The 21,569-nt window shown below is 53.3% G+C and overlaps 8 protein-coding genes across 8 annotated transcripts; 6 read left to right on the top strand and 2 right to left on the bottom strand.

The window, feature by feature from the left end:
• Nucleotides 1-96: 96 nt before the first annotated feature.
• J7T54_001802 (Alpha-fucosidase A-like protein) lies at nucleotides 97-2,655 on the top strand (the record flags this gene model as incomplete). The annotated part of the gene is made up of 4 exons (XM_051503837.1): nucleotides 97-253; nucleotides 321-467; nucleotides 522-1,601; nucleotides 1,661-2,655. 4 exons carry the CDS (start codon nucleotides 97-99, stop codon nucleotides 2,653-2,655), a joined length of 2,379 nt encoding a protein of 792 aa, XP_051364782.1.
• A 223-nt stretch (nucleotides 2,656-2,878) lies between these two features.
• J7T54_001801 (Mediator of RNA polymerase II transcription subunit 10) lies at nucleotides 2,879-3,473 on the top strand (the record flags this gene model as incomplete). Its single annotated transcript, XM_051503836.1, has 2 exons — nucleotides 2,879-2,918; nucleotides 2,980-3,473. The coding sequence occupies 2 exons, from the start codon at nucleotides 2,879-2,881 to the stop codon at nucleotides 3,471-3,473; spliced, it is 534 nt and encodes a 177-aa protein (XP_051364781.1).
• Nucleotides 3,474-3,742: 269 nt separating this feature from the next.
• On the bottom strand, nucleotides 3,743-6,316 carry J7T54_001800 (uncharacterized protein; the record flags this gene model as incomplete). Its single annotated transcript, XM_051503835.1, has 3 exons — nucleotides 3,743-4,038; nucleotides 4,117-4,358; nucleotides 4,410-6,316. The coding sequence occupies 3 exons, from the start codon at nucleotides 6,314-6,316 to the stop codon at nucleotides 3,743-3,745; spliced, it is 2,445 nt and encodes an 814-aa protein (XP_051364780.1).
• Nucleotides 6,317-7,711: 1,395 nt separating this feature from the next.
• J7T54_001799 (uncharacterized protein) lies at nucleotides 7,712-8,689 on the bottom strand (the record flags this gene model as incomplete). The annotated part of the gene is made up of 3 exons (XM_051503834.1): nucleotides 7,712-8,136; nucleotides 8,189-8,621; nucleotides 8,687-8,689. The coding sequence occupies 3 exons, from the start codon at nucleotides 8,687-8,689 to the stop codon at nucleotides 7,712-7,714; spliced, it is 861 nt and encodes a 286-aa protein (XP_051364779.1).
• Nucleotides 8,690-11,023: 2,334 nt separating this feature from the next.
• J7T54_001798 (uncharacterized protein) lies at nucleotides 11,024-11,857 on the top strand (the record flags this gene model as incomplete). The annotated part of the gene is made up of 1 exon (XM_051503833.1): nucleotides 11,024-11,857. One exon carries the CDS (start codon nucleotides 11,024-11,026, stop codon nucleotides 11,855-11,857), a length of 834 nt encoding a protein of 277 aa, XP_051364778.1.
• Nucleotides 11,858-12,635: 778 nt separating this feature from the next.
• Nucleotides 12,636-14,395, top strand: J7T54_001797 (putative TY3B-TY3B protein; the record flags this gene model as incomplete). Its single annotated transcript, XM_051503832.1, has 4 exons — nucleotides 12,636-12,731; nucleotides 12,812-13,203; nucleotides 13,447-14,046; nucleotides 14,197-14,395. 4 exons carry the CDS (start codon nucleotides 12,636-12,638, stop codon nucleotides 14,393-14,395), a joined length of 1,287 nt encoding a protein of 428 aa, XP_051364777.1.
• A 180-nt stretch (nucleotides 14,396-14,575) lies between these two features.
• On the top strand, nucleotides 14,576-15,044 carry J7T54_001796 (TY3B-TY3B protein; the record flags this gene model as incomplete). Its single annotated transcript, XM_051503831.1, has 2 exons — nucleotides 14,576-14,898; nucleotides 14,987-15,044. The coding sequence occupies 2 exons, from the start codon at nucleotides 14,576-14,578 to the stop codon at nucleotides 15,042-15,044; spliced, it is 381 nt and encodes a 126-aa protein (XP_051364776.1).
• A 1,169-nt stretch (nucleotides 15,045-16,213) lies between these two features.
• On the top strand, nucleotides 16,214-17,566 carry J7T54_001795 (TY3B-TY3B protein; the record flags this gene model as incomplete). The annotated part of the gene is made up of 1 exon (XM_051503829.1): nucleotides 16,214-17,566. The coding sequence occupies one exon, from the start codon at nucleotides 16,214-16,216 to the stop codon at nucleotides 17,564-17,566; it is 1,353 nt and encodes a 450-aa protein (XP_051364775.1).
• Nucleotides 17,567-21,569: the final 4,003 nt, after the last annotated feature.

Here is a 21,569-nt window from a genome sequence, read left to right as displayed (position 1 = left end):
CATCTTGGAAGATTTGACGGGAAGAATTATGGCCCCTTGCCCTACATATACCCTCAGCTCGACCCATTACTTTGTGCATGTTCATCAGCCCAAAGAATGATGACATTACTACAAGCGCTTGTGGCATCTTCAACCTTCGCGGGGGTCGCCGGCCGCTCACTGTGGTCCACCAAGCCGGCGACTCATGCCTGGAGAAAGAGTGATGACTATCTCTTAAAAAATGCCTATCCCGTGGGCAATGGCAAGCTGGGAGGTCAGAATGACGACTCCACAGCCTGAACGAGACTGACGTGCCCCAGCTATTCCGCATGGATCTCCAGGAGTAGAGAAAGCTGTGCTCAATATCGACTCATTGTGGTCTGGGGGCCCTTTCCAGAGCGAAGATTACAATGGCGGCAACCCCGATGAACCCAAATACTGGGCTTTGCCTGATATCCGCGCTGAAATATTCTCCAATGGCACAGGGAGTGAGTAGAACCCGAGACTAAGACAACCATCCATGAGACTGACGTTCCTCTTAGGCGTCGCTCCCCTCCTCGGCTCTGGAGACGCGTATGGAGCCTATCAGACGCTGGGAAACCTGACCGTCTCTATCGAGGGCGTTCAGGACTACAAGAACTACAAGCGAGTTCTTGATCTAGAAACTGGGGTCCACACAAGCACATATGAAGTGGACGGGGCTGAGCTGTCGACGGTCGTCTTCTGCACATACCCTGACGAGGTCTGCGTGTACCACATCTCCTCCTCCGAGACGCTCCCGGAAATTACCGTCTCCTACGAGAATGTACTGGTGGACGAGGATCTATACGACAAGTCGTGCGAGGAAGGACTCGTCCGCGTCAAAGGAAAGACGCAGGCTGGACCGCCAGAAGGCCTCAAATACGACGCAATCGCCCGTGTCACCAAGTGCTCCGGAGCCAAGACGGAATGCGACGGGTCCTCGTTGAGAGTCCAAGCGCCTCAAGGCCAGCGATCCATCACGATTGTACATGGTGCCGACACAAACTTTGACCAGACCAAGGGAAACGCGGAGAATGACTACTCGTTCAAGGGGCAAGACCCTGCCGAGTACGTTGAGCGCGTGACCAAGAACGCGGCGGCCAAGTCCTACAAGAGGCTCCTCCAGAGTCACACTGACGACTACGGATGTCTCGAGTCTGCGTTCACTCTGGATCTTCCTGACCCCAATGGCTCGGCGAATGTCGAGACGGCAGAGTTGATCGCGGGGTATACAGCAGAGAGCGCCGGCGACCCCTTTCTGGAGGCACTCCTCTTTGACTACTCTCGCCACCTGTTGATCACTTCCTCTCGACCTGGCTCTCTCCCTGCCAATCTACAAGGTCGCTGGACAGAAGAGCTCTGGCCTGCCTGGAGCGCCGACTACCACGCCAACATCAACTTGCAAATGAACTACTGGGCGGCGGACCAGACCGGCCTCAGCGAGACGCAGGATGGTCTCTGGGACTACATGGAGCTGAACTGGGCCCCTCGAGGATCCGAGACAGCCGAGCTCCTGTACGGCGGCGAAGGCTGGGTTGTCCACAATGAGATGAACATCTGGGGCTTCACAGCCATGAAGGAAGGCGAGAGCTGGGCACACTGTATGTGAAGACGACCTCCCACAGCACAGAAGGAGATTCCCGCTAACACACGACGCCAGACCCTGCCTCGGCAGCCTGGATGATGCAGCATGTCTGGGACAACTTTGACTACACCCGAGACGTCGCCTGGTTCAAGCGTCAAGGGTACCCTCTGATCAAGGGCGTCGGCAGGTTCTGGCTGTCGCAGCTGCAGGAGGACGGCTTCTTCGAGGACGGCACATTGGTCGTCAACCCATGCAGCAGCCCCGAGCACGGCCCTACCACCTTTGGCTGCGCGCACTACCAACAAGAGATCCACCGCACCTTTGACACGGTGCTCTCGGGTGCGTCCTTTGCAGAGGAGGACGACGAGGACTTCCTCGAGCAAGTTCGCGACGCGCTCGGGAAGCTGGACAAGGGCTTCCACGTCACAGAATGGGGCGGCGTCAAGGAGTGGAAGCTGCCAGACTCGTACGGGTACGACGAGAAGAGCGACCATCGTCACCTGTCCCACCTCACGGGCTGGCATCCAGGCTACTCCCTGTCCTCCTACCACTCCGGGTACGGCACCAACGAAACGATACAGGACGCTGTGCGCGAGACGCTCATTGCTCGTGGCGACGGAAACGCGGGGGACGCCAACGCTGGCTGGGCCAAGGTCTGGCGCGCTGCGTGTTGGGCACGGCTGAACGACACGGAGCAGGCCCACTTCCACCTGCGCTACGCCATCCAGGAGAACTTTGTCGGCAACGGGTTCAGCATGTACAGTGGCCAGTATGAGCCGTTCCAGATCGACGCCAACTTTGGGCTGGGCGGCGCCGTGCTCAGCATGCTGGTCGTTGACCTGCCCCTGGCGCACGATGCGCCCGTGGATGCTGTCAGGACCGTGGTGCTGGGACCGGCGATCCCCGCGGCGTGGAGGGATGGCAGTGTCAAGGGATTGAGGGTTAGGGGCGGCGGTACTGTGGATTTTAGCTGGGATGACGAGGGTGTCGTGGACAAGGCGAGTGTCGAGGGACTGAAGAGCAAGGTGCGGTTTGTCAATGTAAAGGGGGAAGTGGTCGTGAAGGGTTGAGGACGGGATGTAGTCTGATGAAGTGTTAAAAAAGGCGTGCCGTGTCTGGAGTCTCTAGACGAATAAGTTAACTATTCAAGTCAGCCCGCCTACCCTGAATGCCCCGCGCCTCAACCCCACCAAGGCCTGAACATCCTCCAACTGCGACGCCAGCTCCGAAGCCTGTCTACCTTACCTCTCCTTCACCTTCACCATCCAACGTACACACCCATTGCCACCAACCATGGCGCCCGTCGACCGTGACCAACAGACCGTTGTGGAGCGTACGTACCAATCCCTCACGCGACACTAGAATCACGCCCTGTTAACAGGCCTCGAAAACAGAGCAGCTCCAGAACATCATCCAGGACCTGTACGAGATCATGGTCCAGGTCACCAACTACGACACCACGCCCCGCCCCACGCGCGACGTCCTCGCCGACCAGATCAAGTACCTCGCCACCTCCCTGCACACCCTGCACACCACCGCCTCGACCACGCCGCTGCCCTCGGTCCCGCCCGAGCTCATCCACTACGTCGAGAACGGGCGTAACCCGGACATTTACACCCGCGAGTTTGTCGAGCTCGTGCGCAGGGGCAACCAGACCTTCAACGGCAAGCTGAACGCCTTTGCCGGCTTTCGCGACATGCTGGCGCGGGACATTGCCAGCGCCATGCCCGAGCTCAGGGACGACGTGGACAGTATTATGGAGGGCGCGGGGCTGGCGTCACCCAGTACGGTTGGGCAAGGCGATGTCAAGACGGAGGACGGACTTGGGGATGTGCAGATGAGTGCAGGGCCGGAAAATGGGTCTGGCGGTGCCGGAGCCGCATCGTGAAAAGGAGGGATTGGAGGGGACATTTGCATACATTTGTGCCATTTGGGCAGGGCGTTCGGGACAAGAAGCATTACGATACCATTCTATAGGGCACGGCGTTGGAAATCACTTATCATACCTACACAAGGCATCACCCGGCCATTGGCGCATCATCGTTATCAGCGACTCTTTTTTTATCTTCAGATAATCCATAACGCCGTGGTATGATGCGCATGCAGATCGTTGCAAAGCCGTCGCAAGTCTATCCTCTCTTTCTCTCTCTCTCTATCTCAAACGACATTTTCCCTCCTCCTCCCTATGACACGTCGTACCATGTACGCAATGCCCGCCAAGACAAGCAGTGTGCCGATGAGCTCCAGCGGCAGCAGTACTAGGGCAGCCACGAGATACACGCCATACCTGCGCATGGCCGCGACTCGCGCCTCCCGGGCCTGCTCTTGCCGTTCCTCGAAATAACTCGTCGTCGTCTTCTGCTTCTGCTGCTGCGGCGGAGGATCAGACTCGGACTGGTCTGCGCGACCAGAGACATCGGGGTCACCCCCATCCTCATCAAAGGGCCCGCTTTCTGAATCTTCACGCTCGGGTTGTCATGAGAATGGGTTGCGACCGGCACCACCGCCGCCGTAGTTGAACTGGGCGCCACCAGGGAACCCTCCAGCGCCGCCGCCGCCGCCGCCAGGGAAACCTCGGGCACCTCCTGGGAAGCCTCCGCCGCCACCGCGGAAGCCACCGCCACCGAAGCCTCCTTGGTTGCCCATCATGCTGAACAGGATCTCCGGGTCGATGCCGCCCATGCCGCCACCCATGCCACCCATGCCACCGCCGCCGCCGAACATGTCGGCGGGGTCCATGAGGTCGTCACCATTGTCGTACGCCGCACGTTTTCTGCCATGTGTTAGTGATCGCATGGAGAAAGAAAGACAGTCAAATACTCACTGAGGGTCACTCAATGTCTCGTACGCCTCTTGCATGTCCTTGAACTTGGCTTCGGCCTGGTCGTCGCCGGGATTCTTGTCCGGGTGGAGCTTGACGGCCATCTTGCGGTAGGCCTTCTTGATGTCGTTGTCGTTGCAGTCCTTTTCGAGCTCCATGATCTTGTAATAGTCCTTGCGCAAACTCTTCTTGAGCTCGAGCTCGGCCTTGCGGATCTCCTTGGGGATGGTCCTGTCCTCGGGATCCAGCTCCTGGATGGACTTCCACTCCTTGACGGACTCCTCCCACTGCCCCGACTGCCCGAGGGCGTTGGCCTTGGTCTTGCGCGCCTTGGTGTACCCAGGATCAAGGCTCACGGCCTTGTCGGCGTCGGCAATGGCCTCGTTGTACTGCTTGAGCTTGATCTTGCACTGCGCACGATTCTGCAGCAGCTTGGCGTTCATGCTCTTGTTGGAGGGGTCGATTCCCAGAGCCTCACCGTACTTGTCAATAGCGGCTTGGTATCGCGCTGCCTTGAAGTGCGTGTTGCCCTCGTCCTTCATGCGGTCCAGCTTTTGCACAATCTTGAGCCACTTGACAGCCTCACGGAAGTCCGGGTCGCAGTTGAGCGCCATGCGGAAGAGCTGGATGGCCTTGTCGTTCTCGCCCTGGCCATACATCACGCGGCCTCTGAGCACGAGAGCTTCGGGATCCTGGCTGTTGTTTCGTAGCAGGCTCATGGCGATGTTCTGTGCTTCGCCCAGGGCGTTCTCGCGGCCCATCTTGAGATAGGCCTCGCCTCGCAGCAGCTGCCATTTGCGTGGCTTGCCGGCACCGTACCCGAGTCCCTTCTCGGCCTGGTCAAGCGCGTGGAGCACCATGGACATGGCGCTGCCCTTCTCCAGAGTATCCTTGGCTGCGCTGAGATGGTGCAGCATCTCTCTGGCGGGCGCCATGTCCTTGGCGGATGGTGGGGGTTTGATGCGATCGAAGGTGAGAATGGCCTCATCCGGACGACCGAGAGCCGTGTAGATGCGAGCTAGACGAAGCAGGATCTTGGGGTTCTCAGACTCGAGGTCCGCGGCACGGGTGCAGTCCTCGAGCGCAGCTTCATATGCGCCGCTGGACATGCGCGCGGCTGCTCGGTTGCTCAGATACGTCGCCGAGTCGGGGAACAAGTCAATGGCCTTGGAGTACTGCTGAATGGCCTGCGCATAGTTCTTCTCCTTGAAGAGCCGGTTGCCGGCGGCCTTGTATGCCTCAGCATCGTCCTCGGCTGTGAGGATTGGACTAGATGGGTTGGAGCCGTGGGGTGGAGGAGCAGGCGCAGACTCGGTCCCATTGGAGTTGCCGTTGGTCTCGACGTTGCTTGTGCCGTTGGGGATTGGGACGGAAAAGTTCTTTTGCGCGGAAGCGTTGTGAGGTGACCCCGACCGCGACGTCGAGCCGTTGACGGGTTCGCGGTCGATATCCATGGAGTTGTTCCCACTCATGGCGGACTGGGCAAGCGAGGACAGACGCCTGCGCTCCTCGGGCGGGAGGTTGAGTGGGTGGGTGTCTGGGTCAAATTGACTGCTCCGCTTTGTTTTTTCGGAGGATCGTGAGGATTTGAAGGGGCGAGAGGGCTTGCTCGGGGGCTCCGTGTGTGACGACGTCGAGGAAACGGAATCGCGATTCGAAAATGTTTTCTTGGTAGGTGACCTGGTGGTGTTGAAGGACTTGGTAGGCGATAATGGTTCGGACCGGTGCGAACCAGAACCAGTGTCGCGAGAATGATCCTCTTGTGGTGGGGAAAGAGGGAATGTGTGGCCCGAGTTGAGCGAGGTCCCGTCTGGGCCTTTTGGGTTTGTAAAGGAGGATGCCGAGTCGCTATGGGCGTGCTTTTTGGAAGAGGAAGATTTCTTGTTGCTGCTTCCACCGAAGAACTTCATTTGGCCCGCTACCGGCTGCGGTAGTGGCACTCCAGGCGAATTGTGGACAGGACTAGACAGAGGCTATCCTCCGGGAGCTCAGACCCGACAGAAGGATATGCGCGATACGTGCGTACCGTACCGCAACACGCGACGCAATTGCTCAAACGGGTCCAGTCGCCGACGTCGGTTGTTTGCAAAAGGGGGTTAGCTCAGCTCAGCGCAGGTCGATTGTCGCGTGCGGGTGATGATATTCCAGGCGCGAGCAACGTCGGGCAAGAGAAGTGAATCTACGGTACAGGAAGAGTCGAGGAGAGGCGGCTACAGAGGTAAACCTTGTCGGAAGAGAGATGAGGGTCGCCAAACACAAGAAGACAGGATGAGAAGTCAGCCATCTCGAGCACAAACAAAGCCCCAGCATTGCATAGCCAGCACAAGTCAGCTTAGTGACCACCCCAGCCCTCTCCTTTCCTCCCATGCACATGCATCCACAAGCACAAAAAAAGTTCGATTCAGCGCGTCACATCAAGAGCCAAGGGGTCAGAAGACTCGGGACTGGCTCGTCAACCAAGCGAACCCACCCCCAAGAACCAATCCCAAGGGATCATCACTCCTAGAGTCCTAGGTTCGCCCACGCCCAGGACCAGCTCGTCCGCCTACCCCGGAAGCGGCCCGCTGGCACGAGCGCGAGGATCCAATGGGGCGGGTTCATGCGCGCAAGTGCGGCGGAACAGAGGCGTCCTGAATGGCCCAGCCATGCCATTTCGTGCCATTGGGGGCGTCCAAGGTGAAGGGACTGCACTCAAGAGACCTATCTGACTGCACCGTCTGCGCTGCGCAGCAATCAATGGCTGGGCAACACCGTGGCTTGCGGTCATCGTGCATCGCGCATATGCGCTTAACAGAGTCAGATCGACTTAAGAGAAGCGGTTCTGGAAGGTTCGGTGGGGCCGTAAAGTGGCTGCAGGAGCAAAGACAACGTCCGTCCCTCCGTCCCGGCGCCGGAGCGTTGCCAAATGCGTGCGAAAAAAGTTGACTACTGTCGAGATTCGCCTTTCAACTTCACGTTCGCGACTTTGCGTTGAGGCTAGTATGGTAATGGAGTCCTCTGCGCTCAAAAGTGTTTGTTGGCCCATCTCCTCGCGCCAAAATTCAATGCTGCTGAGTCTGCGACTCTGCGCTGATTGCCCACCTTCGCCAAGCTACGCAGCCATTTCAAACCCTGGCAGGCAATCTATCATTGATTCATTATTATTAATAGGACCCATGCTGGACATTGTGTGACTTGTGTCATTATACAGAATCTCTCAAGCTTTGTACAGACAGCCATGCATCTCGTGTCTTATTACATTGTGTTGTGCATGTGCATGTGTATTGCGCTTGACCACAATTCTCAGCCAAAATAATGCCATAGCTTCAGACCTCTGATGCCTCTCGCGAGGGTTCCTCCGTCCCTCCATTCGCACCCATGACGGAATTCACGAAATCCTGGTAATTGAAGACTTCTCCCCTCTTCGCGCCGAGCTGAGCACTCATGTTCCGGTTGAACGCACGCCGCCCGGTAAACCCATCCATGACCTTGTCCACCTCGGCAGCCGAAAGAGCAAGCGCAGCCTCGCCAGGCTCCGGCGCCGTGTTGACCAGCGCATCTCTCAGTTCCGCAATGTCGATCTGTCCGCTGTCGTCATCGTCAAAGGCTGACAAGGCCGACAGCAGCTCGGCGCTGGGTGAAAGGTCGGCCAGGATCTCGGCTAGCGAATTTAAAAAGGCTGCGAGGGCTATGGTCTGTGGTTGCGATGGGGGGAAGAATTGCGCGACATGCGATGGGCTTAACGGAAGGCCTGCGAAGCATTAATCGACCTGGCCATTCATATCGTCCTCTGAATGACGTACCGAGCTGGTTCAGCATGTCTGCCACGTCCTCCCGATTGACCACACCATCGCAGTCGCGATCTAGGATCTGAAAACCATCCCGCAGAGTTCTGACCTGGGCCGGTTGAAGCTTTGATAGAGCGTGTCCATGATCCCCCTTACTCGGTGCTGGTGCCGGTGCGCGCGACGCGACAGGTCTTAATGGAGATTGCATTATGTCTCGTGTTGGCGTTGCTGGGGTTTGCTCTCGTGGTGTCCGGCTGGTTCCCGTCGAGGTAACCGGAGTTTCTGCTCGCGCAAATCGCGAAGGGCCGTTCTTGGTCGGTGATCCTGTCCCCGGGGTAGCGTGACGAAGAGGAGATGGTGAGGCTGGTGATTCGGCACGGCGTTGAAAGGGGGAGTTTCGTTGAGGAGGAGTGCTGAACCCGATGTGGGAAGTTTTGATCGGCGACGACTGAAAGAGTACGTGTTAGCACGTTTCAGCAATGAAAACTGGGTAGCGGCTTCTGTAGCACATACCATGTTGCTGGGCCGCTCTGTCGCAGATCGAGGCAAGTTGTTTGGATGACGAAATGTCACGGTTATACGGAAAAGGAGGAGTTCAAATATTTCGCGGTATTCACTCGCAGTAGATTGTGGCTCGAAGAAAAGCAATAGGCGTTGTAAGTAGCTCTCGGTGTTGAGGAGTCTTGGTGTTGCGTTTTTAGAAGTAAACAATGGGGCGGTGGCACAACAACAGACCGCAGCCTTGCATCCCCTCGACTGTCGTAAGACTACAGATCAACAAATTACCCACGCACCCCTGTCTGTTAGAAAGATACGCTATATTCGCTAGGTATAGCGTCGCGAATGGAGTAGCGTCTATTTGAGCCGGTACCTGGCTTTAGGCAAACTTTTGTGGCATAGTAAGTATCACAATTTTTGAGTATGCTAATTGGTCAGTCCCCCCGTCGCGCACGGACGTGTAGGCTTACGACAGTCGAGGGGATGAAGGCGTGGCTAACCGCCGTGGCTCAGTGTGCTCGATTGGCTCCCGCCCGACGTGACTCGTGAGGCTGCTTCCCCGCGCTAGACTTAGCCACGATAGTCTGAAGCTATGGCTGAGTCGGTGATGATCTCACAATGTGATGTGTGAAGTAAGCCCCTTTTTCACGTGGGCGGGAGTGAAAATGCATGTGTTTCTCTAGTGACAGATAAAGAGTAATAGTCTTTTGTAGTTGTTGTTGAAGGCTTGGCTTGCAGTGACCACCAGTTCACGAACAACACTCAGTATCCCGCGCGGGTCAATGACCGAACAATCTGATGTGGAAGAACCATCGTGGGATGACCTCTTCGACTGTGACTTCACCCCCATGCCTCCTTTAATCTCACTGATCACCCTACGTCGTGGACACACTGCTACGTCCAGGTCATCTTCCTTTATCAGCTCAACAGCCCGCTCGCGGTCCAGATAGAGGTCGAGATCCGTGGCGCATGGACACCCAAACGAGTAGCCAGCTTCTTCAAGTTGGATGATTGTTTTGTGTCTACGAATATAGTGTCTCTAACGCCTCCTGTAACGCTCGACGGCTAGTACTACTATACTCGCTACTATAAATAAAACCTTCTATAATTTTCTACTAGGTTCGATTTAGCCTACTCCTTTAGAAGGCATAGCGCCCTCTCGCCTATATATATAGGCCTTTATTTGCTACTAGATAGTCCTCAGTCGTTGTTCTTTTATCTTATCTGATTACTTACTCTAGAGATCACCGAATTAGTCGCGATCTTCTTCCCCATGTGATACACTTTGTAGGTTGTGTGGCCATTCAACCAAGATGCATCTACGCTGTGTGTGGGTGTCACGTGCTGGTCACGTACACGCACAGGTACGATAGCGATAAGATAGCATTGATAACGCCGCAGCCAATCAGGCTGCGCGCACACGATCCGAGGAGCAGCCGCGCCATGCCTATTTAGGCTGGCCGACTGGCTGCCCAAGGACGTTTGAATTGATGATCCTTTTCCACCTGTTTGATCTGCCTTTAGTGCATCAGAGTGGTAGCAATTCTTGACTCCCTTATCAATCAAACAACCTTGAACAACTACTCGATCAATCGCAGGAAGTTCCCTAGCATTTCACAGCTATTCGTTCCCCTTGCATTCCGTCGCGCGCTTATCAGATCAGCGCCAAGGGGCTGTGACGAATAGCGTGACAACTTCCCCCACCCACACTGCAATTAGGCTGATCTTCCCCACAAAGGATCAGCCTTACAGCACCTCATCGCGCAGAGCCTCAATCAACGCGCGATCAAGCCGCTGATTACGCTGCGACCGCACTGATTACGCTGCAATCGCGGCTATCAATCGGCAAAAAACACGCGCGCGCTGCCTTACAGGTGAATTGAACTACGCACCTCTTGACAAAAGCAGGGCGTAGTGCATACATCACCGCAAGAGGCGCGTGCAGTCAAGCACAACACCACAAAGAGAGCCCCCACCCACATCGCGGGAATCACCTGCTTTCGCGCACTCCTTTGAAGTCCAAAAAATCAATATAACGGCAAAAGAATCACTATCTCAATCTTTACCTCACTTTACCAAGTGGCACTGGTCGGCCAGATTCATCCGAGGAGGGTCTAAACACCAACCAGTCCTATAAAGAGACAGATCTAGAGACGGAGAGAGCTTACGCTACCCTTCCCAAGAGGCGAGCCTCCCGGTGGCCAACGATAAGTTACCAGGCGCCACCCTAGCGAACACGGTCAAGTATAGTAGAGTCTGAGTCTGCTAGCAAACACACTCAAACCACTACACTATCACTAACGTTCTGACTTATCATCGGTTACTAGATATCGCGAAATTATAACCCATAACATGCCCAAGCCTTCCAGGTCCATGCCTGCGATGGCGGGGTCGTGGAGGAGGGCCAACGAATTTTCCGGCGGTCAGGAAGAAGACTCAACTCTTCCATCACCACCACAGCTACAACCCGCCTTGCCGGACCTTCCTCCCTTACCGGACCTTCCTTCCTCTCGGCCTAATGAATCTTTTACCACCACACACGGCGCCGACCTGCAGAGCAACGCGCCGCTGTCTGTAGAGCTGTCCGAAGACCCAGTCGACCCCTTGCCGAAAGACCTCTTCGGCGATACAACGCCACGCAGGGTCACCCGCTCGAAGATAAAGAGACACTCATTGACCAAGGCCGACTCGACGAGCACCCTCAAGGAGGCCCTGGAAGACGACCGTTACGTATGGTTCATTAAATATGGAGTGGCGCTGCTGAAGGCCATCGAGAGCCACCGAAGCGACATCTGGAGTTACCAACACCTGACAATCGCAGACAACCGTATCGCGATCGCCTGCAGCAATATTGCGGTTGCATTGGCGAAGGAAGACCCTCAATACGAACACCTACTCGAAATAGCACCAATAAGCCGAAACTTCATGGAAGAATACCTCGATACTTGGAAGAACGCCAGTTGCTTTTGGTACAAGAACCCGCTCACCACAATAACGGGTAAAGAGGAAGACGAGTGTCACATCCCTATTGCAGCCTTGGTGGATGACGAGGAACCCGAGGACGACAGGCCCCCGCCACTGCCCCCTATGACGAAGACCAAGAAGACGAATACCGATAAGCCTACTAACAAGCCTGCCGACAAGCCTGCAGACAAGCCGCCGCTGCTAGCGCGGCCCTATGGCTAACAAGGAGGCCGTGGTCGAGGACGAGGAAGAGGTCGTGGCCTGCTGTCAGGCCAACCAAGACGATCACGCTATAACCCTTCAGATAGTGAGGACTCGGACCCAAGCAGCAGCTCGGACGACGACCGCGATGATGGCAATGACCGCGACGATCGCGGTTATCAATCGAAAGACAGCCTGGGACTCGAGCCTCTCCGACCTGACCCAGAGCTCTCTATCTCGAAGCGCTTGAAGAACGAGCCTATTGGCAAATTCGACCCCGACTACCCAGACTATAAAGAACAGGGCTTGCTCACGCCGCAAGGTAAAGACCCGATCTACACGGACGTGGCGATGTTCATAGCCCGATGTGAGGAATACGTGATGGGCGATGAATACGGGCTTCAAGGACGATACAGCACCTTGCTGGCCGGCGCTAGCTATAAATGGATGATGACCGAGCTGATAAGCGAAGAACGCCGCCGGATTGAACGCGGATCTGTTAAGACCTTCTGTAAGAAGCTCAACAAGAGATTCAAGCCATCCGCGGCCGAAGCCAGCAGCCGTTTGTTTAACGGCAAATACCGCATCTCCAACTGGCTTGCCGGCGACTTAATTACTGCCTTCATTCAACGTAAGGCAGCCCTGGCACGCCAGATAGGTCTGAAGCGTGACAGAGATGTCATTCAAGCTATCTGGCCGTTGATTGACGGCGAGATCTTGTTAGCAACCCAGCGCCCGACTTCCAGCTGGTCCTTGGAGCGATGGATCAGACACTTCATTGACAGCAGACAGATGATCGATGCCCGGGCCATCAACGCCACGCGACCTCGCGGCTATTCTCACGACTCACGAGGCCAGCGCGCGCGCGGTAACTTCCGACGCGAGGACGAGCGCGGTAACTTCCGACGCCGTGACGACTACACTTCTGACAGCGGCCGAGATGAACGACTATAACGCTATAACTCTCGCTACGAGAACCGCGGGTCTGGCAGCCGTGAGGGCAGCCGTGACAGCTATCGCGGTGACAGCCGCGACCGCGATAACGCACGCCTATTCAATCGCCGCCGCGATGACAACAGTCGCCGCGATGACAATCGTGCTCACAACCGCGACCGTGGCAAGCGTGACGACAGACAAGGCTTCCGAACCCGCAAGGAGGTCAAGTTCGAAGAAGAATACAAGAACAACGTGACGGAGGACGATGCCACCGACGGCCAAGAGGAAGTCGTTAATTTCGTGATAACCCGCGAGGGCAAAGCCACGACGCAGGCTGCCGCCTTCGTTGACGCAATGGCTGCCGCCGTCACATCGGTCACTGATATTGCGAAGACCACGGGAAGGTTCAAATGCAATACCTGTGCCCGAAGGTTCGACAACGAAGACAGCTGGAAGCAGCACACTTCAAGCAACACATGCGTGTCAACGGCTCAATTGTAACGCGAAGCCTAGATCGCTGACACCAAGCGACAGCCTTGTGCTGCCAACACCCCAATTGTCGAAGTCAAGGCCTCGCCAACGGTAATTGAAGCAGCCGCCCTTGTAAGCCGCTCACGCACAGCGCATAATAACTTCTCACCAATGCGGATGGAGGTCAAGCCCTCCGCTGATAGACTATCAATCGCTGTGTGCCCTGATTCCGGCTGCGGCACGCCCGTCATTAACGCTAAAGTCCTTCAACAATTCGACCACACGATCGAACGTCGACACCACGCGACGATTCGAGGCGTCGATGGAGGGAAGACGGCTACAAACGAATTCGCGATCTTCACCTTCTTCGCCGCTGGCCGACAGAACGGTCAGAATGTCATAGCCAAGTTCCAATCTGGGGCTTGGGTCCTGCCATCCGTCGGCTCTAACGCCTTGCTCGGCAACGCATGGCTCAAACCTTACGGAGCCTCTATTGACTACAACAAGGATGTCATCAGGATCGGCGCGTTGAACGACTTGGAGATACCTATCACGGTGGTTAAGGCAAAGGCTGCCCCGGTGAACAGGGTCGTCAAGGCCACAAGGGATTACACGGTCCCAGCCGGTGCAATAAAGCTCGTGCCAGCCTCGTGGAAGGAGCTGCCGTCAGGCAGAAGCTTCACCTTCAATTCCACGCACCCACAGGCCATGCACGCCCTCGTTAACGACCGCACGGGACCAAACATCCTCCTTGTCAACTATACAGAGGAAGACATCACGATCTCCCGCAAGCAACGCCTTGGGTACATTGGCGAACACGAGGAAATCGGCTACTAGGCCTTACAGACCAAGGAAACCGCGAATTTCCTAATAACTGACGACGGCGCGATGGACCTGACAGGGTCCTTCGAAGTTGACCAACGCCAGGGCCGCAGCAATTGACAACGAGCCAGCAGCGCCGCTCTATCAGACCGCGATAACCTCGATGATGCCGAGGGATCTGATGCGAGCAAAACACCCTATCGCGAACACCACAAGGGTCCTCTACAGATCACCAAGACCCCCGACCTACCTGAGACCATCACAGACAACGGCATACACGTTTACGCCGCCGATGGCAGGTTCCGCGATAAGGCGATGGCGCTGCTATAACGCTTCAACAAAGTCTTCACCGACACAGGGCTTGTGAAGGTGCCAGAAGACGACGAATTGATTGTGCCGTTAGTTGACGATTGGCATAAGCACAAGGTTGCTCAAAGACCTTATCCTTAAGGCAAGAAGGAGCGTGACTTTATTAACGAGACACACGAAGCCTTGCACAAGCAGAACCGCATGGAATACGCGACTGAACCAACACCCTTCACGGCACCCCTCTTCGTGGTCTGGAGGGTGGTCGACGGCAAACGCAAGGGCCGCGTTGTCGTTGATCTGCGAGCCTTGAATAAGGTGGTCGTGCCGGACAATTACCCCCTGCCGCGGCAAGACGAGGTTATCCGCTCCTTAAGAGGTGCCACGTATATCACCGCAATTAACGTATCCAGCTTCTTCTTCCAATTCGCGGTCAGAAGGGGACATCGCCACAGGTTCACCGTGACAAGTCACCGAGGTCTCGAGAGGTTCATAGTGGCGCCAATGGGCTTCCGTAACAGCCCAGCGTACGTACAAAGGTTCATAGATCGGATCTTACGGCCATACGCTCATTTCGCCAGAGGATTCATCGACGATATAATCATCTACTCACAGTCCGAAGAAGAACACCTCCGACACCTCGAAATCATCTTCAGCCTATTCCAACGACTAAGCGTGACAATTTCTCCGAAAAAGAGCTAGATCGGATATCTATTAGCGCAGGTTCTTGGCTTCAGAGTGGACGGCGTTAGGTTAGCAACGACCAAGGAACGAATGGCTGCCTTCGCCCAGCTCAAGTTCCCTAATAATCTAGCTGCGTTAGAGAGCTACATCGGCGCTGCAGGCTTCCTACGGCATTTAATACCGTATTTTGCCAAGCTGATTGATCCTCTGCAGCGACGCAAGGTCCAATTACTCAAAGCTGGCCGCGAGGTAGGTAAAGTGGCCGATAATAATAAGAACAAGCGCAAGGCCTATTGCCGCGTCACGACATTCGAGCCCACACCAGAAGAGATCATGGCCTTCGAGGCCGTACAGTCTGAAATAGCCTCTGGCCGCATATTAACGCACGATGACCCCAACAAACACCTGTACTGCTAGGTTGATACGAGCCTCGAACGTGGCTTCGCGGCAGTTCTGTTCCACACCAAAGATGACTACGACTGGCAGCCCGGATCTGTGATGCCCGCCACCGCGGTTAAACCAATCCTCTTCGCCAGCCGCACGCTGACCAACGCCGAACGCACCTACGGACCAATAGAACTTGAATTAGCAGGCCTCGTGTGGGCGATCCGGCGTACCTACATAATTATGCAGTCGTCTGAGCAGCCGATACGCGTTCTGACAGATCACTTAGCGATTAAGCAGATCCTAGCTAAGTCCATAATGGATACGGCCAGCACAGATAGAGCTAACCGTAGATTGATCACAGCCTCGATTTACCTCTCCTAATACGACCTCGAAGTCTATCACGTTCCCGGCAAGAAGAACTTCGTGCCCGACGCACTCAGCCGTCTCGAAGCAGCCGAATCAGACCCGTTAATATAACGCAGGCACCCTTAATACGTGGCGCTGGAGGATGTGTGCGTGGTCACAGAAGCCGTCATGAGTGACGAAACGGTCAGCTAATTTCTCGAAGGCTACGCCAAGGACCGACACTGGTCCAAGATCATCACGATGATCCAGGATAGCGAGGACGCTGCCAAAACTTCGACCGGCCCAGATAGAACAACGCGTCACCGAATCAACCGCCGCCGCGGCGTGCCTTTCTTCCAAGCCGCGAATGGACTGCTGTATAACGAAGCAACAGATAGATCTGTACGTCTGTGCGTGCCGCAATCGATGATTGAAGATGTGATTACAACGGCACACGACGAACGCAGCCACTTTGGCATCGACCGCACACTGAAGGAACTGCGAGGCTTCGCCATCAAGAACATGACCGCCAAGGTCACGGCACACATCGCAAAATGCAGATCTTGCTGCCTAGGCCAGACCGACCGCCAACAGCGCATGGGAGCATACATGCCTGTACGGCCTGGCCCTCTGCCGATGCAACGCATCGCGATTGACTTCATCACCCGCCTGCCCCCAACGACAGCCGCAGACTCGCCGTGGGCCCTGACTGGCTTCGACACCTTCGATCAGATCCTCACGATCACTTGCACCGCGAGCAAACGAAGCCTGCTGATCCCTGGCCACGAGACATACACGTCAGAACATTGGGCGCAAGTGTTAGCCCGAGCCTTGATGATGGCGGACTGGGGTCTTCCATCAATCATCATCAGCGACCGAGACCGCAAGTTCACTAAACCCTTCTGGAGGGGACTGTGGAAGGCATTCGGCACGAAGCTGGCGATGACAACAGCGCACCACCCACAGGCTGACGGATTGGCCGAACGCCGCAATCAGGTGGTTGAAACAGCGATACGGCTGGCCTACGTCGAAGAGCCGGATCGTGACTGGAAGCTGCTGCTTCCAGCGATGCAATGGAACATCAACAGCACCTTTAACGTCGGCAGCCAATGCAGCGCGCACGAGTACATCTACGGCTTCAGACTCAACGGAGCGTTCCAAGCCGCCAACAACCCTGACGCCGAGACGCTGCCGTACATGAGAGAGGCCGTGAGAACGACGGCTCAATTGGCAATGGATCTTGCAGCGATGAAGGCCAAACGATGGTATGACGCCAAACACCGACCGATACAGCTGCAGGCCGGAGACCGCGTGTACCTCAATCTTCATCACGGATACCACCTCGCTGGCCGGCCGAGCCCCAAATGGTCTCAGAAGAGGCTTGGCCCCTTCACGATCAAGCGGATGGTCAACGACCTCGCCGCCGAATTGAGCCTGCCCAGCAGTATGAAGATACACCCCGTGATATCGGTCCAGCACCTCAAGCCTGCCCACGCCGGCGCACACGTCGACCCCGAGCCTGGGCCTGTGGAAGCCTCACACGACGTTGAAGACGATGAAGGAGATGTGCACTACGAGATCGAGAGGCTGCTGGACAAGCGCCAATTGAAGGACGGAACAGTCAAGTATAAGGTTCGCTGGAAGGGTTGGAGCCCCCAATACGACCAGTGGGTGGAGTCCACAGGCATCAGCGACGCCGCGATACACACCTTCGAGGAGCAATTAGCCCGTGAGAAGAAGTCCTCAACCCCCCGGAAGGGCAATAGGTTGAGGCGCTGAACGCAGACCGCGGCCGCACAATAGATTGGACCCATTGCCGCCGCGATGATACAGGGAGGAATGATCGATATGATACACGGAGACACGATCACAGATGGAACAACAAAACAACAAGGTATTAACGACAGTAACGAACGAACGATTCGCACGAGTGATGACAGCGCCGGACGAGTATTTCCTTGGCTTGGATAGGCGTTGCCGGGAGTCACTGAGGGTAGTGACGATTTTCTATGTGGCCGGCACTATGATACACTTTGTAGGTTGTGTGGCCATTCAACCAAGATGCATCTACGCTGTGTGTGGGTGTCACGTGCTGGTCACGTACACGCACAGGTACGATAGCGATAAGATAGCATTGATAACGCCGCAGCCAATCAGGCTGCGCGCACACGATCCGAGGAGCAGCCGCGCCATGCCTATTTAGGCTGGCCGACTGGCTGCCCAAGGACGTTTGAATTGATGATCCTTTTCCACCTGTTTGATCTGCCTTTAGTGCATCACTTTCTAATATCGCTAAGAGCCGTATCTATATATACCTAAAGGAGCGATATAAGGCTATTCGCTATTACTATAGCCTAGATCGAAGAGATAATTATAGAACCTATTAAATAAGAACCTACCTTACCCTTAGAGATCGCTAAGTTCGCTAACATATTCTCGCTTAAAGAAGCTAATAAACTACCGCCGCACCGACCTAAAGACCACTATATCTAGTTAAAAGAAGGAAGTATACTACCGTTTAGACCCTTATATAGGATATCTCGAGAGGAACTAAAGACCCTAAAAGAGTGGTTAAAGGAGAACCTACGAAAAGGATTTATTTAACCAAGCTCCTCCTCTATAGCGTCCCCTATATTATTCGTTAAGAAGAACGATAGCGGACTATACTTCTATATCGATTACCGCGCTCTAAATAATATTACTATTAAAGACCGATACCCGCTATTATTAATTAAGGAATCCCTAAATAACCTAGCTAGTATACGATATTTCTCGAAGGTCGATATTATCTCTACGTTTAATAATATCCGGATACGCGTAAGGGAAGAATACTTAACCGCCTTCCGCACTCGATTTAGACTATATAAGTCACTTATTATGCTATTTAGAATAACTAAAGCCCCTATAACTTTCTAGAGGTATATTAATAATATACTAAGAGAATACCTTAATATTTTCTATACCGCTTACTTAAACGATATCCTAATCTATAGCCGAACGAGGTCCGAATATAAAAAATACTTACGAATAGTCCTAAAAGCCCTAAAGAACGCTAGGCTATATACTAAGATATTAAAGTATAAATTCTTCGTGACTAAGATAAAATTCCTAGGCTTAATTATCGGCCGAGAGGGAATCCGAATAGACCCTAAGAAAGTCCGGACCGTAAGAGACTAAAAGACACCGACCTACGTTACCGATATATAAGTCTTTCTAGGTTTCGGTAATTTCTACCGGAGATTTATCTAGGACTACTTAAAGATTACCGTACCCTTAAACCGCTTAATTAGAAAAGGAGTCTTATTTTATTAGATTACTAACTACTATAACGCTTTCGAAGGCCTAAAAACCGCTTTTAGCACCGCCCCGATACTAGCCCCGTTTAATTAAGAAAAGAATATTATCCTAGAGATAAACGCCTCCGACTATATCTCCGCTAGGATATTATCTTAGGTAAGGGATAATAAGATACTACGACTTATTACCTTCTTCTCGAAAAAGTATACTACTACTAAGTATAACTATAAGATCTATAATAAAGAACTAATAGCTATAATTCGCTACTTCGAGGAGTAGCGCCTAGAGTTAGAGGGAGCCTCTTTACTAATTAAAGTAATCACTGACTACCGTAACCTAGAGTATTTTATTATAACGAAGCTACTAAACTAAAGATAAGCCCGTTAGTCTAAGTTCCTATCACGATTTAACTTTTAGATCACCTACCGACCCGGGAAATAAGGTATTAAGCCCGACGCTTTAACTAAGAGGTTAGAGGATCTCCTAAAAGAGGGGGATAAACGCTTTCTTTACTAAAGCTAGATAATACTAAAGAAAGAGAACCTAGACCCGAGGGTAAGGTTCTACGCCGCTCGCTTACTAACCGAACTTCCTACTAACTTATCCGACCTCTTTAATAAAGGCTATACCGCTAATAAAATCCTAGAATCTATTTAAGAAGCGATCCGTAAAAGCAAGCGACACTATACCCGTATTATACTATCTAAGTATACCGAGAACTATAACCGCCTATACTTCCGAGACCGCTTATATATCCCTAACTACGATAAACTAAAGGCTAAATTATTCCGCCGTTATTATAAGTCACCCGTTATTAGATACCCTAGACGAGCCCGTACCTACGATATCTTATTAAGAAGTTACTTCTAGCTAGGTATACTAGTATACGTAGAAAGATAGATCAAGAACTATTATACCTACCGCCGGTCTAACCCGTCCCGAGACGCCTATTAAGGAGTCCTAAAGCCGCTACCGATCCCCGAACACGCCTAGAGAGATATATTAATAAACTTTATTATATACCTACCTCCGAGCTAGGGATACGATATAATCCTCGTCGTAGTAGACTATCTAACGAAGATAAGATACTTAATACCCTATAAAATAACCTACGATTCGGCTAAGACTGCCCGTCTATACCTATACTATATCTAGAAGCTATATAGCCTACTATTAACTATTATATCCGACCGAGGCCCTTAGTTTATTTCTAAGTTCTAGAAGAGCTTAAACCGACAGCTATAGATTAAGAGCCTATTATTAATTATTATATACTTATAAACAGACGGCTAGACTAAATACTTTAATACTATCCTATAATAATACCTATAATCTTACGTATTATATCTATAAGACGACTAGTCTACCTAGCTCCCGCTAGCTAAATTCGTTACTAACTCCTAGAAATCCGAGACTATTAGTATATCGCCGTTCTTTACTAACTATAGCTCCTACCCCCGGATAAGGTTCGAACTAGATATCCCTACCGCTAATACTCCCGCCTCCCGGGATATAGAAAGCTTTATTCGTAAGATAAAGTAGATTAATAAATACCTATAGTCTAAATTAACCGCCGCCTAAGCCTACTATAAAGACCAAGCGAACCGGAACCGCTAACCTACCCGTACGTATCGCACTAGAGACTTAGTCTAGCTAGACGCCCGAAACCTACGAACCCTACGGCCGTAGAAGAAACTAGACTAGAAGAATATCGGCCCCTTAAAGGTCGAGAAAGCTATATCGCCGTACGCCTATAAACTAGAACTACCTATAAGTATAAGAGTATACCCTATATTCTATATTAACCTACTCCGACCCGCTACTAATAACCCCTATCCTAGATAACGTATCGCACCCCCGTCGCCTATTAAAGTTAATAGGGCTAAAGAGTTTATAGTATAAAAGATAGTAGATTCCCGCTAAGAACGAAGAGGCCGAGGTAACCCACGATTATAGTATACTATAAAGTAAGTTAGGTATAATAATCCGACCGAAGAACCCGCAGAGTATTTAGAGAACGCGTAATAGATCGTCGCTAACTACTACCGCCGATATCCCGATAAACCTGGTCCTTAATAAATACTCGCAGGAGCTCGCCCTTAGAAGGGGGGCGTATTATCACAGCTGGTTAAGAGCGGGGACCCACCCTGCACCTAGTAGTTACATAAACTCGCGCCTACTTTTGCATTTTATCGCGATCCCGACTATCTTCTATTATAGCTCTTCGAGCTACGTCTTATACATAGAGCCTGCCCTACCTAAGGAGTGCCTATCCGTAGCAATAGACTAGATCAGCCTGACCGAGTGTTCCCCGTCCTACCTGCCGACCGACCCCCCCTGACACTAGGCACGAGTTAAGCGGCCATTAGATAAAGTTAACGTTGGTGTATTAGAATTCGACGTATTGAGGCACTGAGAAGCGTGGGAATAGTCTTCCCCAAGTTATGCCGACATCGACGCTCTCCGGTGCGTTGTTGATGTAGGA

This window comes from Emericellopsis cladophorae (genome assembly GCF_022114955.1).
Source record: "Emericellopsis cladophorae strain MUM 19.33 chromosome Unknown NODE_6_length_900724_cov_123_231613, whole genome shotgun sequence".
Classification (NCBI taxonomy): domain Eukaryota; kingdom Fungi; phylum Ascomycota; class Sordariomycetes; order Hypocreales; family Bionectriaceae; genus Emericellopsis; species Emericellopsis cladophorae.
Note: the sequence above shows the minus strand (reverse complement) of the source record. Positions and strands in the feature narration are given on the sequence as shown.